The sequence below is a fragment of the Bos indicus genome, chromosome 4, assembly GCF_029378745.1.
Source record: "Bos indicus isolate NIAB-ARS_2022 breed Sahiwal x Tharparkar chromosome 4, NIAB-ARS_B.indTharparkar_mat_pri_1.0, whole genome shotgun sequence".
Classification (NCBI taxonomy): domain Eukaryota; kingdom Metazoa; phylum Chordata; class Mammalia; order Artiodactyla; family Bovidae; genus Bos; species Bos indicus.
The window spans coordinates 71,595,107-71,613,416 of NC_091763.1; the positions used below are offsets into that span (position 1 = coordinate 71,595,107).

An 18,310-nucleotide genomic window follows, 5' to 3' on the forward strand; every position below is an offset into this window, starting at 1 on the left:
AAGGCTCTGTCTACTTTTCTCAATATTCTTTTTTTTCTCTCTCTTCTTGAACACTTTTTATTGATCTTCCTTTTCTCTGGCATCTCAAATCTGTTACTGAGCCTATCTAATGAACTTTTCATTTCAATTACTGTCCTTTTCAAAACTAAATTTTCTATCTCATTTTTATTTTCTAATTTCTCTATTGAGATTCTCTATTAAGTGCTGCTAACATACTGTCCTTTAATTCTTTGAACATATTTAAAATAGCCAATTTGAAGTCTGTTACATCCAACATCAAGCCCACTCAGTCAGTTTCCATTGACTCTCATGATTATGGGTCATGTTTTCCTAGGTTTTGTTTTCTTTCTTTTTCCTAAGGTCCAGCAGTTTCCATTTGAAAACTGAACCTTTAATATATTGCAGTAATTTGATTTATTTTATTTTTCAGAGATGTTGGGTCTCCTTTTAGTAATTCATCTGAACTTAAATTGCAGAACCAGTTTCCCTACATGGTACTCAGTTGGGACGTCTCTGGTCAGTTTTCTAATTCTTACTTTTATATTTTAGCCTGGCTTCCTACTGCGTGTGCCTGTGTCTGTACAGTTTAATGGTCGTCCAATGACTTGGGCAATGGTTGTGCTCAAATATCTCAAGTCTGTAAGACGTCCAGCCTCTGCCAGTTGACTTGTGTACAGATTGGGGAATTCATTCAACACTGCAGCCAGTTTTCCAATCTCCTTTGGTTTAAACTTTTTGTCAGGCTCCCTTGGGTCACCCCTTCAGATACGTAGTTTCCCAGTCAACTGGAGCTATATGGAGAGCTTATCTCAGTCCTTCTACGGTTCTCTCATTTCTGGGAGTTCTCTATTAAATGTCTTCTGGTCCACTCCTCACCCTAAACCAGGTCCACAACCTGGAGCTAGCAAGGCAGGTTTTCTCCTCCTGTTTCCAACCAAATCCACCAATTTGTATCTGCAGAGTCACAGGTATGTCTGTCCCCCTTCTCTCTTCCCTTCCCTGAATCAAGTTACTCCCCCACCCCCATCTCTTTGGCAGCAGGGCTGCTGGTTTTCTCAGCTAATCCCAAGCTCGTAAACTTTCATTTTTCATCAACTGAGGAGGGTGGGGCAGCAGGGCAAGCCTGAAGGGTTATCTGGGAAGGGCCCAGGCTAGAAGGCCACAGACTCCCACTGTTCTCACTCCAAGTCGTAACAGTTGTGCAAGACCAATTTTTAAACTGCCTTTGGTCAATTTTCAGTATCTCTAAATGGATGTTTTTGACAATTTTTTCTGGTTTTCTATTTGCTTTTTGCAGATGAGAACTGTTAGCCTCTTCATGCCACCAGAAATTCCAGTAACATTAAAAAAAAAAAAAAAATCTAAGTCTTAACTCTATTAAGCCTTCATCATCACGACTTTTTATCCAATGAAAGATCATCAGAGTAATTGGTAATACTGCTTCTGAGGCAACGTTTTAGGATGTACATCCTGATGTTACTGGAAAACATGGGGAAAAAACAAACAGCCTCAATGTTTCTCATCAGGGGAATGGCTAAATCCCCATCCTGTGAATAATCTGCAATAGTTAAAAGAACAACACGGTTCTACACACACTAACGTGACAGAGCTCTCCAAAACACGTTTTTCTGTGGAAAAATGCAAGTGTCATAAAGATAGAATTGTGTCATATACATAGAACTGAAGCACACAAAACAATACTTTATCTTTTGTCAAATACAAATATGCAAATATAGAGGAATATGTCTGCAAAGAAATATAGCAAAGTATTGATATAATACATATTACCCCTGGGGAAGGAGCAGAAATTGAAAGAAAGGTTGGTGAAAAGGGCTTTTGGCTCCATCTGGTAATGTCTTTAAATTGTTATATAATTAATATATTTATCCATACCTGTGTAACAAAACAATATCTGAACAAATGAGCTGTTCAAACTATAAACTGTGTATCTGGAGAGTCAATATCATGAAGATTCCTATAAGTTTCTGTACAGACTTACAAGGATTAAAGAAAGCCATGTTACCTAATAAAATTAAGTATCCTTATATACAAGATTTTATTAGGCAAAAATGCTGAGCCTCACCTCTCAGGTCATTGATTTGTCTCCCCAAACATAAATACCTGGTGCCTTATGTATTAGTCTGTGCTTTACATCGTGGATTTCTTTCCTAGTAAGCAATTTCAGTCTATGTCACATTAAATAATACCTTTTCATACTTTTAACAGGCACACTTTGAGTTACAAAGCCACTTTAAAGCCTACAATTAAGCATTACAAATAAGGAAACTCATTAACAGTTACTCTTAATTTTTAAATTTTCATCCTACCAATCAGATTTTTTTCTCCATTTTTACTCTAATCACAACCTTTATACATTTCAGAAAGGAAATAGAGCCTTCTATCCACTATGGGAACAAATGAAAATAACTTAGATTCTACTGTTAGTCATAAATGCACACAATGAAAACTGTGGTTTCTGAATGTAGCTCCAGGGTATCTGGTATGAGATGACTAAGAATTAATTTCTATATTGATTCTTACAAATATTTATCAGGTTGGAAAACTTTTTACTCCCTTATAACACTATAACTCTCACAATTGTAAAATGACAAAACAGACTACCTTTTCTATCTGTACTAAGTGAGGAATAATTTCTTACTATTGTTGCTTTAAGAAACCCTTTTTGTAAGAGTCCTTTTAGATTTTTCTGCTAATATAAACAGGCACCCACACATGATAATTTAATTAAACCCATCAAATGGTATCAGTATAAAAATCTTAGCAATCCCTTCTCTTTACAACTCCTTCATCACTGAATCAAGCCTGCACACCACTGCAGACATTAGCTGTCTGTTGTCTCCCACCTTCATTAGTCACTTTAATATTCATACTTGTGTTCTCCCTAACTTAGAATCCTAAGTGTTGCTCTACGTCTCTACTTAAGTTCAAATAATGATCACCTTATGTATAGATTCGGAGAAGGCAATGGCACCCCACTCCAGTAATCTTGCTTGGAAAATCCCATGGACGGAGGAGGCTGTTAGGCTGCAATCCATGGGGTCGCTAAGAGTCGGACACAACTGAGTGACATCACTTTCACTTTCATGCATTGGAGAAGGAAATGGCAACCCACTCCAGTGTTCTTGCCTGGAGAATCCCAGGAACGGGGGAGCCTGGTGGGCGGCCGTCTATGGGGTCGCAGAGTCGGACACGACTGAAGTGACTTAGCATAGCATAGCATATGTATAGATTATTACCTTTTCCTACATTTTCTATCTCACTTTAGTCTCAAAAAACTGCTGTACGCTAGAGAGTATAAGTATCATCTCCATTTTAAAGATAAGAAAAATGAGGCCCCAAAAGTTTAAGAGACTTGCCAGCAGTAAGCCAATACGATAAAAAAAAAAAAATACATGTATCAAGAGTTCAGCTTAACTGAGTAGCACCAAACCATGCTCCACTTTTCCAGCTATCACCACAGATTATAAGCAGCATTTCCCATATATGATCCCTCTACAAAACAATCTCAATAGTCTCCCTTTTACACATGTACACCCATGGCTAATTCACCTGAGTGTATGGCAAAACCCACTTTTTTGGGTTTTGGCAAAACCCATTACAATATTGTAAAGTAATTAGCCTCCAATTAAAATAAATGAAAAAAAAAAAGAGAGTGAAAATATCCGAGATTGCAAGGATAACATTTTGCAAGGGACTGGCCGAGAACACAGGGATATGATGACCGCGGTTCTGTCGCTGAAGCCTTGCATTTCAAAGAGTAGCAGATATGAAGAAAAATCATGGAACAATTTAGTCTGGTCAGTGGAGAGAACACTGGGCATGAAAAAACGCAGTTCTTTGTCCCAGTCTTGTCACTATGTGGTATGACTTTATTATGATTTTTGTTCTGAAGGGGGAGATACAAATTCCTACTGGTCAACAGTGGCCATCTCTCATCATTTTTATTCTCATGCCAAATGTCTGGACACTATAATGGGATCAGAAATACCCTTGAGAAACTTGGAAGCAGTTGCAAATTTCAGTAAGATGGAAGAAAATGAGTTGCCAGTCTTAACATGCTCAGGAGCAGCAGCTGACTAAAGTAAATGCCTTTAAAAACATCAGATCAGATCAGATCAGTTGCTCAGTTGTGTCTGACTCTTTGTGACACCACGAATTGCAGCACGCCAGGCCTCCCTGTCCATCACCAACTCCCAGAGTTCACTCAGACTCACGTCCATTGAGTCAGTGATGCCATCCAGCCATCTCATCCTCTGTCATCCCCTTCTCCTCTTGCCCCCAATCCTTCCCAGCATCAGAGTCTTTTTCAATGAGTCAACTCTTTGCATGAGGTGGCCAAAGTACTGGAGTTTCAGCTTTAGCATCATTCCTGCCAAAGAAATCCCAGGGCTGATCTCCTTTAGAATGGACTGGTTGGATCTCCTTGCAGTCCAAGGGACTCTCAAGAGTCTTCTCCAACACCACAGTTCAAAAGCATCAATTCTTTGGCGCTCAGCCTTCTTCACAGTCCAACTCTCACATCCATACATGACCACGGGAAAAACCATAGCCTTGACTAGCTGGACCTTTGTTGGCAAAGTAATGTCTCTGCTTTTGAATATGCTATCTAGGTTGGTCATAACTTTCCTTCCAAGGAGTAAGCGTCTTTTAATTTCATGGCTGCAGTCACCATCTGCAGTGATTTTGGAGCCCAGAAAAATAAAGTCTGACACTGTTTCCACTGTTTCCCCATCTATTTCCCATGAAGTGGTGGGACCGGATGCCATGATCTTCGTTTTCTGAATGTTGAGCTTTAAGCCAACTTTTTCACTCTCCACTTTCACTTTCATCAAGAGGCTTTTGAGTTCCTCTTCACTTTCTGCCATAAGGGTGGTGTCATCTGCATATCTGAGGTTATTGATATTTCTCCCGGCAATCTTGATTCCAGCTTGTGTTTCTTCCAGTCCAGCGTTTCTCGTGATGTACTCTGCGTATAAGTTAAATAAACAGGGTGACAATATACAGCCTTGACGAATTCCTTTTCCTATTTGGAACCAGTCTGTTGTTCCATGTCCAGTTCTAACTGTTGCTTCCTGACCTGCATACAAATTTCTCAAGAGGCAGATCAGGTGGTCTGGTATTCCCATCTCTTTCAGAATTTTCCACAGTTTATTGTGATCCACACAGTCAAAGGCTTTGGCATAGTCAATAAAGCAGAAATAGATGTTTTTCTGGAACTCTCTTGCTTTTTCCATGATCCAGTGGATGTTTGCAATTTGATCTCTGGTTCCTCTGCCTTTTCTAAAACCAGCTTGAACATCAGAAAGTTCACGGTTCAGATATTGCTGAAGCCTGGCTTGGAGAATTTTGAGCATTACTTTACTAGCGTGTGAGATGAGTGCAACTGTGCGGTAGTTTGAGCATTCTTTGGCATTGCCTTTCTTTGGGATTGGAATGAAAACTGACCTTTAAAAACATAGATGACCGAAATGAAATTCCAGTTTATTGCAGTGTGAAGGGTCTAGGGATTTTGGATGCTACAGATAACCAGTGGGTTAAGATACTTGTCACCACTCTATTTTATTCTCTCTCTCCCCTTGAACTGTGAAAGGTAAATAGTCATGGAATCAAACATATGTACTGAAATCTGAAAGCAAAGTATTAAATATAAAATCATTCCTTTTTTTTTTAAATTACCTTTTTTTTTTCATATTCTTTGTTTAAAGTAATCTTTTGTGGAAAAACAATTATCAAGAATTCAAGAAATGCTGAAGGAAGAGTGGTACCAGATACAGATTTTAATTCTGTCACTATACACCATGTAATTCCCAAAAAATATTATTATATAACATCTAATAAAGTCAAGATCTAAAGGGAATACATACACTCACAATTTCATATTTCTCTAATTGATTTTTAAATACAAACATCTGGTAAAAACAAGCTGAATGAATGGTTTTCCGGCATTCACTAAATATTTCATGTTTATTCCCTGTTTCTCCTTGTTAAATTATAACCTCTCCATGTATAAAAGCTTTCTCTTCCACTATAGTTCCCAGTATCAGATCAGATCAGATCAGTTGCTCAGTTGTGTCTTACTCTTTGCGACCCCATGAATCGCAGCACGCCAGGCCTCCCTATCCATCACCAGCTCCCGGAGTTCACTCAGACTCACGTCCATCAAGTCAGTGATGTCATCCAGCCATCTCATCCTGTGTCATCCCCTTCTCCTCCTGCCCCCAATCCTTCCCAGCATCAGAGTCTTTTCCAATGAGTCAACTCTTTGCATGAGGTGGCCAAAGTACTGGAGTTTCAGCTTTAACATCATTCCTGCCAAAGAAATCCCAGGGCTGATCTCCTTCAGAATGGACTGGTTGGATCTCCTTGCAGTCCAAGGGACTCTCAACAGTCTTCTCCAACACCACAGTTCAAAAGCATCAATTCTTTGGCGCTCAGCCTTCTTCACAGTCCAACTCTCACATCCATACATGACCACAGGAAAAACCATAGCCTTGACTAGCCGGACCTTTGTTGGCAAAGTAATGTCTCTGCTTTTGAATATGCTATCTAGGTTGGTCATAACTTTCCTTCCAAGGAGTAAGCGTCTTTTAATTTCATGGCTGCAGTCACCATCTGTAGTGATTTTGGATCCCAGAAAAATAAAGTCTGACACTGTTTCCACTGTTTCCCCATCTATTTCCCTTGAAGTGGTGGGACCGGATGCCATGATCTTCGTTTTCTGAATGATCTTCACGACCCAGATAATCATGATGGTGTGATCACTGACCTAGAGCCAGACATCCTGGAATGTGAAGTCAAGTGGGCCTTAGAAAAAAGCATCACTATGAACAAAGCTAGTGGAGGTTATGGAATTCCAGTTGAGCTATTTCAAATCCTGAAAGATGATGCTGTGAAAGTGCTGCACTCGATATGCCAGCAAATTTGGAAAACTCAGCTGTGGCCACAAGACTGGAAAAGGTCAGTTTCCATTCCAATCCCAAAGAAAGGCAATGCCAAAGAATGCTCAAACTACCGCACAGTTGCACTCATCTCACACGCTAGTAAAGTAATGCTCAAAATTCTCCAAGCCAGGCTTCAGCAATATGTGAACCGTGAACTTCCTGGTGTTCAAGCTGGTTTTAGAAAAGGCAGAGGAACCAGAGATCAAATTGCAAACATCCACTGGATCATGGAAAAAGCAAGAGAGTTCCAGAAAAACATCTATTTCTGCTTTATTGACTATGCCAAAGCCTTTGACTGTGTGGATCACAATAAACTGTGGAAAATTCTGAAAGAGATGGGAATACCAGACCACCTGATCTGCCTCTTGAGAAATTTGTATGCAGGTCAGGAAGCAACAGTTAGAACTGGACATGGAACAACAGACTGGTTCCAAATAGGAAAAGGAGTTCGTCAAGCCTGTATATTGTCACCCTGTTTATTTAACTTATACGCAGAATACATCACGAGAAACGCTGCACTGGGAGAAACACAAACTGGAATCAAGATTGCCGGGAGAAATATCAATAACCTCAGATATGCAGATGACACCACCCTTATGGCAGAAAGTGAAGAGGAAATAAAAAGCCTCTTGATGAAAGTGAAAGTGGAGAGTGAAAAAGTTGGCTTAAAGCTCAACATTCAGAAAACGAAGATCATGGCATCCGGTCCCACCACTTCATGGCAAATAGATGGGGAAACAGTTCCCAGTATAGAGCCTTGTATATATTAAGTAGTGAACAAATGTTTAGTAAATTCTTAACTAATGCTCTGAATTATTTTTCCTTTACATCACCTAGCTTTCAGGTCTGATTGGGGACAAAATTTTGTATAATCAACAACTGACATATACCAAAGTAAAATACAGTCACTTGGGGACTAGATTGAGTTTGAAATAGCACTAGTATGCCAAAGGAACCAACTCATTTCTTGTGTTAACAACGAAGAGAAAAAATCAAATTGAAGCAAAGCATGCATGACTGTAGTTGCTCTTAGAGTAAGCAATCTTCTTTCAGAAGGGAAAATGTAAGAAGGCTCTTCATCACAGATCCTTTAACCCAAAGTGTAATTAAAAATAAACATGGTTACAAAGCAGAAACTCTTCTGACAGGCTCCAACATTTTGGCAAATTTGGATTTGACAAAATTAAGTGTCAAAGTTGAAAGAACAGTAAACAGAAAAATAAAAGTAAAATGAACAAATATTTTTATTCAAGAGGACAAATATAAATATTTCTAATTTTGCTCTCACCTAGAATTTCACTAAAATTTAATAAAGATGTATATGTGCAATTTTATTTTAAAGGCATTAAGTTTATGAAGATGTGGAGAATGTAGAAAAAAGTTGACTTTGGAAGCTATAAAACATAGGGATAAAGGGCTAACTGATTTAGCAGACACAAGAGGCCAAACTCTAAATGAACTACAAGAAAAGCAGAAAACCATTTCATTTTATAAAACAAAATCTTTCAAAGGCTGAGGAATGACCCAAAGTATCTGAGGTGAGGGGAACTGAGATAGGAAGACTCAGAAAATATTAGGTCAGTATTCATTAGATGCTTCATTAGTAAATTTTAGATATCTTTCTCCATTCTGGTAGTTTTATTTTCTTAGAGTTGGTATTTATTTTTTTAGTTTTTCATGTATACTACTTATCAATAGTTCAGTCCTACCCTCTTGGCAGGGTACTTGCTGCCCCTCACCCTCATCTATGCAGAACTGAAAACTAGAGGTAGATCTTCCAGAAGGAGTTAAGGTAAGAAGTGCCACTGGACAATGGACAATGAAATCATATGGAAAACAGGATTACTGAATGAAGAGACAACCCTTCCACCTGCTTCTCCTTCTTGACTATCAAAATACTTTAGCCTGGGCTTTAGTTTCCAGAAAGATGTGAAGAGTCTTCTCTAGAGAACATGACCAGCCTAAGTGGAAAGATAAGGCATTATCCCTAAATAATCCAGTCAGAATGGCTACAGAGAAGCTCAACCTGCAAACAGAGCTCCATGGTTTTATTTCCGTACTCATTAAAAATGAGTATTAACCTCAGGATCTCAGATACTGAGGAAAGCCTGTAACATGAACGTCAGGGACTAGAATAAACAAACAGGTACAATCTACTTGGAATAATAAAACTATTTAAGGATAAAAGAAAATCATTAAAATTCTCAAGAGAAAATATTGTATTCATGGAACGAGAACAAGACTCCTATAGGAGATGAATACCTAGGGGAAACAAAAGAGCTTCTAAAATAAAAATGCAAAAGTAGAAATGACAAATGCAATAGAAATCATGGAAGATAAATTAGGGGAAATACCAAAAAGGTAGAAAAATAGAAGAAAAAAAAAATAGAGGACTAGCAGAGGGCATCTAAACAAGCGGAGTTATAAAAAGATTAGACAAAACAGAAGGGGGGAAAAACATTAATGAAACAATTAATATTTTCCAGAACTCAAAGCAGTAAATTCCTAGACTAAATGGGGTATATTGTACCCAGAGAAATAGATGAAAATAGAGGCATACCAAGACACATCATTGTGAAATTTCAGAACGCTAGAGACAGAGGGGAACTACAATGATATTTCAAGAATTAGGAATCAGAAGTGCTTTTGAATTTTTCAATGATGACATCTAAAGAGATTGACAATGCAATGATGAACTTAAAAACATTTCCACCCTAAAATATTTTACCCTACCAAACTATCAGTCAAGTGCAAGGACAGTTAAAAATAATTTTCAGACTTGCTTATAAGGTTTCATAAAACTAATCTACCACAAACACTTTTTCTTAGAAATTTTCTTTTTTTAAAAAAGATGTGCTGCTCTCTGAGCATGTAACAAAGGGGCAAAATAGAAAAGGGGAAGATGTGAGATAAAGCAACTAGAGGACACGATCCAGGAGAAAGGCAAAGGTAATTCTCAACAAGATGGTGATGGGTGTGTATGAGGTATGGAGAATAAGGAGTCCATCCTGGACAAGTCAGAAGGTCCTTACAGTTTATTAATGGATCAATTAATAAATACTGATTTAATAAAAATGTTAATTATGTTGGGGGAAATGAAGGATCAGAAGTGTATACGCATAGAGAGTAAGAGTAGGAAAAAGAGCTAAATTCTCATCTTTCAAAATGGTTAAAACTGAAAAAATTAAGAAATCACCCACATAAGCATACCATATAATGACATGGAGCTAAGTGCCAAAAGAAACAGCTAAAAAGTTCAAAGTAGTAGCCTCTGGGGAGCAAGAAAAAGATAAAGAGCAAGACAGTCTTTCATCTATACATGCATTAACAATTTTAATATAAAAACCTACCCAAAAATACACCTCTTCTGTGTAAACAGTAACCAGTTTCAATGCAGAAAAATCAGAATTACAACTGTTCTTGCAGTTAAAAACAAACAGTACTCTTTCTTTGAAGGTGAAAAAGACTGGGAAGACCAAGTTGTCTTCAGATGATATGCTTCATTAAATTCTTTTGGAAACACTAAGACATGAAATATATTTTGGTAGAACATTCCATTAAAGTATAACATTTAAAATCAATATTAAAAACTTACAAAAACATTTCTAATTTCCAAAAGATGTGTATTTTCTCAGCATTCGTAAGTGTAAAGGTTTAACAAAAGGAAACTTTAAAATCAATCTTATTTAACTCATAATAAAAACTGCTTCTTCTATTTACTGCTATGTTTATCTAATTTCAACCCAAATCATTTTTCTTTACTTACACACCACTAATTCCACTACAACTCGGAACTGGGGCTCAAATATCACTGATTTGTAAACAAATACGATTCAGATGATAGTACTGTTATACTAAAATGACATCAATCTCTCTATGTAAAAATATTTTTATAAGCTTACTAGAATTAGCTATCAATTTGGAGTATTTTATTCTTATCTCTCTCTCAACACTCAGGCTGTTGCTCACTCTTACTTTTATCAGCTTTTAAAGCACTGAGCAAAACATTACTTAAAAGTAAGTACAATGCATTGCATTAAAAATAACCACAAAAATATATTATTGATGATGAAAAAGAATAAGGAAACAGTCCCTTCTCAAACGTATGTCACTCAACCAGCTCTTCTGGGCAGGAATGCTCAGTTAAGAAGATGGAGAGCACAATTTCCCCACATAGGGAGTTATGGGAAGCAACATCAAATATAGTCTATAAAATTAGAAAACTTCATTCTATACGTCCAGATGGAAACTCTGCATAGAATAGCTTGCTAATTTTTAAAGTTTTAGAAATTCAGAAAGGCCAAAGAAGTTCTACCTCAGTGACAGCAGCCATATTTCAGCCAAAATGCAAAGATTATTTTAGGCTTTAACCTCACATTTCTTATTTGGAAGAATTTCTGGTTGTAAGAAACTTGAGGAACAAGCAATATGTTCAAAGTGGTGAAAGAATACTCTAAATAGATAAAATGACAACTGAATGCCAGTACTATTTTAGACTTTTTCTCATTGCAATTTTCCCCATAGGAAGCATAAACACTAGACACAACTGGATATCCTTGCCAGCCCTTCAATTCTAGCCATTAAAGAGCTGGATACCATGTTTTGAGAATACTGGTAATAAAATGAACCAGAAATATGGTAATTTGTGTCTCTCATAAAATTTCAAAAGGTTAGATAAAAATACTGTTTCAAATACTGCAGAAAGTTTTTACAAGTCCTCTTCTATAATGACAGTTTTCTGCTGTAATAGAATTTCCTTCATATGCTTGGTTTGATAAAATTGCATTAATGCTGTAGTTTACATTTAGACTTAGTGAAAAGATTTACCCAGGAGCCTGGTTACAACTCACCTACACTCATTTCCATGCAGGTAGCCCTAGACAAAATTATCTGTGAATCAAATTTGTCTTTACCTCCCCCTTCACCTCCGATCTCCATGGCGCTTTCCTTCCATTCAGTGCCCTCATTCCTATTCTTATCCCAGGTTTTGCAGATGCTCAAACTTCCCTGAAAGAAAATGAAAGTGAAAGTGAAGTCGCTCTTTGCGACCCCATGGACTGTAGTCTACCAGGTTCCTCCGTTCATGGGATTTTCCAGGCAAGAGTACTGGAGTGGGTTGCCATTTCCTTCTCCAGGGGATCTTCCCAACCCAGGGATCAAACCCAGGTCTCCCACATTGTAGGCAGACACTTTACCTGTCTAAGCCAACAGGGAAGTCCTAAACTTCACTATTTCTCTCCAAATCAGCAAAGTCCCAAGTACTGCTGCATGCCTCTATTACTTGTCCCTTGGTTCTCTCACATTCTCTATTTCAAGTATTTACTACCCAAGTCAGCAAATGACTTTGTCAGAAGGGAAAAGAGGTTATCATTTATGATTTACTGAAATTACCCTCCGCTTGTAGAATCAACTACAGTAGCACCATTTCTAACCTCTTTTTCTCAAATCTCACAAGAAAATATGCCCTTCATCCTATATGAAGCTGCTGGCTGTGTGACGAATCAGTCCCTCCCACCCACTGGAGGACCATGACCCACGGGCTATCCCTCTCCAGTTACTTCAGTATATTTTCTTCATTTGTCATCTCCACATTTATAAATATTAACATCTTCCTCATCTTTCAATGACAATATTTTAAATTTGAACCCATTTCCCTTTTAAGTCACATCTTCCTATCTCTCCTTTTTCCCACCACACCAAGCTTCTCTAAAAAGTAGTCACCCTGGACATCTCTTCTTCAATTCTCCACCTTCCCATTCTCACCACTGCTATCTGGCTTCCCTAGCCATCACTTTCCTCAAACTTCCCATGTTTAGCAACAAGCTAACTGAAAAATCAGGGGAGGCGGCCGAAAGGAGCAAACTCACGTCTAAGGAGCAGTGGCTGCACGGGCACAGGAAGGCCAAGAGGAGCTACTCCATATTCAAGGCCAGGAGGGGCGGTGGTGAGGAGATACACCTCATCCAACGTAAGGAGCAGCGGCTGTGCTTTGCTGGAAGAGCCGTGAAGAGATACCTCATGTCCGAGGTAAGAGAAACCCAAGTAAGATGGTAGGTGCTGAGAGAGGGCATCAGAGGGCAGACACACTGAAACCATAATCACAGAAAACTAGCCAATCTGATCACATGGACCACAGCCTTGTCTAACTCAATGAAACTAAGCCATGCCCATGGGGCCACCCAAGATGGGTGGGTCATGGTGGGGAGGTCTGACAGAATGTGGTACACTGGAGAAGGGAATGGCAAACCACTTCAGTATTCTTGCCTTGAGAACCCCATGAACAGTATGAAAAGGCAAAACGATAGGATACTGAAAGGGGAACTCCCCAGGTCAGTAGGTGCCCAATATGCTACTGGAGATCAGTGGAAAAATAACTTCAGAAAGAATGAAGGGATGGAGTCAAAGCAAAAACAATACCCAGCTGTGGATGTGACTGGTGATAGAAGCAAGGTCCAATGTTGCATAGGAACCTGGAACGTCAGGTCCACAAATCAAGGCAAATTGGAAGTGGTCCAACAGGAGATGGCAAGAGTGAACATTGACATTCTAGGAATTAGCGAACTAAAACAGACTGGAATGGGTGAATTTAACTCAGATGACCATTATATCTACTACTGTGGGCAGGAATCCCTCAGAAGAAATTGAGTAGACATCATGGTCAACGAGAGAGTCCAAAATGCAGTACTTGGATGCAATCTCAAAAACGACAGAATGATCTCTGTTCGTTTCCACGGCAAACCATTCAATATCACAGTAATCCAAGCCTATGCCCCAACCAGTAATGCTGAAGAGGCTGAAGACTTACAAGACCTTTTAGAACTAACACCCACAAAAGATATCCTTTACGTTATAGGGGACTGGAATGTAGAAGTAGGAAATCAAGAAACACCTGGGGTAACAGGCAAATTTGGCCTTGGAGTACGGAATGAAACAGGACAAAGGCTAATAGAGTTTTGCCAAGAGAACACACTGGTCATAGCAAACACCCTCTTCCAACAACACAAGAGAAGACTCTACACATGGACATCACCAGATGGTAGACACCGCAATCAGATTGATTATATTCTTTGCAGCCAAAGATGGAGAAGCTCTATACATTCAGCAAAAACAAGACCAGGAGCTGACTGTGGCTCAGATCATGAACTCCTTATTGCCAAATTCAGACTTAAATTGAAGAAAGTGGTGAAAACCACTAGACCATTCCGGTATGACCTAAATCAAATCCTTTATGATTATACAGTGGAAGTGAGAAACAGATTTAAGGGACTAGATCTGATAGAGTGCCTGATGAACTATGGATGGAGGTTCATGACATTATACAGGAGATAGGGATCAAGACCATCCCCATGGAAAAGAAATGCAAAAAAGCAAAATGGCTGTCTGGGGAGGCCTTACAAATGGCTGTAAAAAGAAGAGAAATGAAAAGCAAAGGAGAAAAGGCAAGATATAAGCATCTGAATGCACAGTTCCAAAGAATAGCAAGAAGAGATAAGAAAGCCTTCCTCAGCAATCAATGCAAAGAAATAGAGAAAAACAATAGAATGGGAAAGACTAGAGATCTCTTAATGAAAATTAGAGATACCAAGGGAACATTTCATGGAAAGATGGGCTTGATGAAGGACAGAAATGGTATGGACCTATCAAAAGCAAAAGATATTAAGAAGAGGTGGCAAGAATACACAGAAGAACTGTACAAAAAGGAGCTTTATGACCCAGATAATCACGATGGTGTGATCACTCACCTAGAGCCAGACATCCTGGAATGTGAAGTCAAGTGGGCCTTAGAAAGCATCACTACGAACAAAGCTAGTGGAGGTTATGGAACTCCAGTTGAGCTATTTCAAATTCTGAAAGATAGTGCTGGAAAGTGCTGCACTCAATATGCCAGCAAATTTGGAAAACTGAGCAGTGGCCACAGGACTGGAAAAGGTCAGTTTTCATTCCAATCCCAAAGAAAGGCAATGCCAAAGAATGTTCAAACTACCGCACAATTGCACTCATCTCACACACTAGTAAAATAATGCTCAAAATACTGCAAGCCAGGCTTCAGCAGTACGCGAACCATGAACTTCCTGATGTTCAAGCTGGTTTTAGAAAAGTTAGAGGAACCAGAGATCAAATTGCCAACATCTGCTAGAGCATCAAAAAAGCAAGAGAGTTCCAGAAAAACATCTAGTTCTGCTTTATTGACTATGCCAAAGCATTTGTCTGCATGGTTTCCACAATTTCCACATAATTTCCACAATTAACTGTGGAAAATTCTGAAAGAGATAGGAATACCAGACCACCTGACCTGCCTCTTGAGAAACCTATATGCAGGTCAGGAAGCAGCAGTTAGAACTGGACATGGAACAACAGACTGGTTCCAAATAGGAAAAGGAGTACGTCAAGGCTGTATATTGTCATCCTGCTTATTTAACTTCTCTGCAGAGTACATCATGAGAAACACTGGACTGGAAGAAGCACAAGCTGGAATCAAGATTGCCAGGAGAAATATCAATAACCTCAGATATGCAGATGACACCACCCTTATGGCAGAAAGGGAAGAGGAACTAAAAAGCCTCTTGATGAAAGAGGAGAGTGGAAAAGCTGGCTTAAAGCTCAACATTTAGAAAACGAAGATCATGGCATCCGGTCCCATCACTTCATGGCAGATAGATGGGGAAACAGTGTCAGACTTTATTTTTCAGGGCTCCAAAATCACTGCAGATGGTGACTGCAGCCATGAAATTAAAAGACGCTTACTCCTTGGAAGGAAAGTTATGACCAACCTAGATAGCATATTGAAAAGCAGAGACATTACTTTGCCAACAAAGGTCCGGCTAGTCAAGGCTATGGTTTTTCCAGTGGTCATGTATGGATGTGAGAGTTGGACTGTGAAGAAGGCTGAGCTCCAAATAATTGATGCTTTTGAACTGTGGTGTTGGAGAAGACTCTTGAGAGTCCCTTGGACTGCAAGGAGATCCAACCAGTCCATCCTAAAGGAGATCAGTCCTGGGTGTTCATTGGAGGGACTGATGCTGAAGCTGAAACTCCAGTTCTTTGGCCACCTCATGTGAAGGGTTGACTCACTGGAAAAGACTCTGATGCTGGGAGGGATTGGGGGCAAGAGGAGAAGGGGACAACAGAGGATGAGATGGCTGGATGGCATCACCGACTTGATGGACATGAGTTTGAGTGGACTCTGCGAGTTGGTGATGGACAGGGAGGCCTGGCGTGCTGTGATTCATGGGGTCGCAAAGAGTCGGACACGACTGAACGACTGAACTGAACTGAAAAATCAATCACATATTCTGTCCACATTCTGCCTGAGGGCAGACGGTCACTCCTGTTGGTCTTTCTTAGATTTTAATTGCTTTATGAGTGATATTACTCACTCTTAGGACTTCAACCAATTTCTATGTGAACAGAATTTTCAAATCTTGGTTACAGCACTCACTGTTCTCCAACTGTCTTCTAATGTACTTCCCCTGGGAACTCCAAAGATGGTGCCTTTAATTTACCATTTTCAAAACTATTCACTCATGCTAGAGATTCTAGCTCTTATTATTATGATATCACCATCCAACCATTCTCCAAAGCTTAAAATCTCAGAATCTTGATTTTTTTTTAATTCTCCCTAACCTTGACATCAAATTCTCCTCCAAATCCTTCTCATTCTACTACACAAAGTCTAAAATATTCACCCCCATCACAGTTTCTGATCTCTGATCTTTGATTTACAGTTTCTACCTCTTCTCTTGTCTAGACTATATTAAAAGTCTCTTAACTGGTCGACTAATCTCCTCTTTTCTTACCCTGGACCCAGCTCCATGCTGTGTCCAGGAAGTATCCTAGTTAAAGTAGTGAGCTCATCCATAGAAAAACTAGATCCACAGAGTTTCTTTTTTTTTTTTAATAGCTCAAATAGTGAGCGCCATTCCTAATTTGCTCTCACAATGCAGTAGCCCAGCTTCTAATAAATTTTTTGACCTAGTCACTAATTAGTAAAGCAGCTTAAAGCTCCATTGCTGTATTATAAGAAAATACGCAGAATTATAACTGAACCAGTGGAACTGTCCAGAAGTGTTTTTTATACAATAAGCACTAATAAACATGAAATACAACTACAGGATCAGTGCCTGATTGTATTAAATATGAAAATGTGAATCTTTTTTAGTATACCCCAAACTAGATTTCCAGAATAAATTTCACTGATAGTTTTTTCAGGATAACACATATTATATATGCAGTTACAGGTGGCACCAGTGGTAAAGAATCCACCTGCCAATGCAGGAGACATAAGAGACGTGGGTTCAATCCCTGGGTCAGACAGATACCCTGGAGGAGGGCATAGCAACCTACTCTGGTATTCTTGCCAGGAGAATCCCATAGACAGAGGAGCCTTGGCAGGCTACAGTCCATAGCGTCACACAGAGATGGACACAACTGAAGTGGCTTAGAGCACACACACACATATATGGGGAATTCAAAGCAGATCCAATGATAAAGTGGTTTTTAAATTCAGCCATGATAGAGGTAATGACTCAAAACCCAACTTTGTACCCCTCCACTGCTGTCACTTTACTCCAAGCCACCTCCATCTGTTGCTCATTTATTTCAGTAGTCATTCAGTTGATCCCCAACTTTCACTCCAGTTCTCAACAATATTCTCTAGATTGGCTAGAGCAATCATTTAAAACATGTACAGATTGTTACTTTTCTGCCAAAACCATCCAAAGGGTTCCCACATCTAAATGTCTCTCAAAGCTCTGTCTCCTGGGTTTAAGATTATATTTCTTGCCTAATCTCTGTAAAGATATCCCACAAACACAATGATAATACTCAACATGCCCAAAACTCAAATTACATCCTAAATCTGGTCACCCTCCAGTATTCCCTATTTCAGTTAATGGCACAGAGGTACACATGTTCAACTTCCTTTATTCCCAGTACCTCTGAAGAACTGATGCTTTTGAACTATGGTGTTGGAGAAGACTCTTGAGAGTTCCTTGGACTGCAAGGAGATCAAACCAGTCAATCCTAAAGGGAATCAGTCCTGAATATTCATTGGGAGGACTGATGCTGAAGATGAAGCTCCAATACTTTGGCCACCTGATGCAAAGAATTGACTCTAGAAAAGACCCTGAAGCTGGGAAAGACCGAAGGCAGGAGGAGAAAGGGAAATAGAAGACGAGATAGTAAGATGGTATCACCGACTCAATGGACACGAGTTTGAGCAAACTCCAAGAGTTGGTGACGGACAGGGAAGCTTGCCGTGCTCTGGTCCATCGGGTCACAGAGAGTGTGACATGACTGAAAGACTGAAGTGAATTGAATCTACCACCAAGGCTTTTCAATCTATTATC

General features: G+C 39.3%; 1 protein-coding gene across 9 annotated transcripts in view; it reads right to left on the reverse strand.

Moving 5' to 3' along the window:
• PALS2 (protein associated with LIN7 2, MAGUK p55 family member) overlaps positions 1-18,310 on the reverse strand; it is a 136,134-nt gene that overhangs the window by 99,346 nt on the left and 18,478 nt on the right. For 2 of the 9 annotated variants that reach the window (XM_070787934.1, XM_070787935.1), the window contains exon 2: positions 11,876-11,969. The exons of the other annotated variants lie outside the window; for them this stretch is intronic. In XM_070787934.1, coding sequence (XP_070644035.1) covers positions 11,876-11,900 — 25 coding nt within the window. In that variant the 5' untranslated portion in view covers positions 11,901-11,969. The remainder of the gene's footprint in view (positions 1-11,875; positions 11,970-18,310) is intronic. 9 annotated transcript variants of the gene reach the window in all.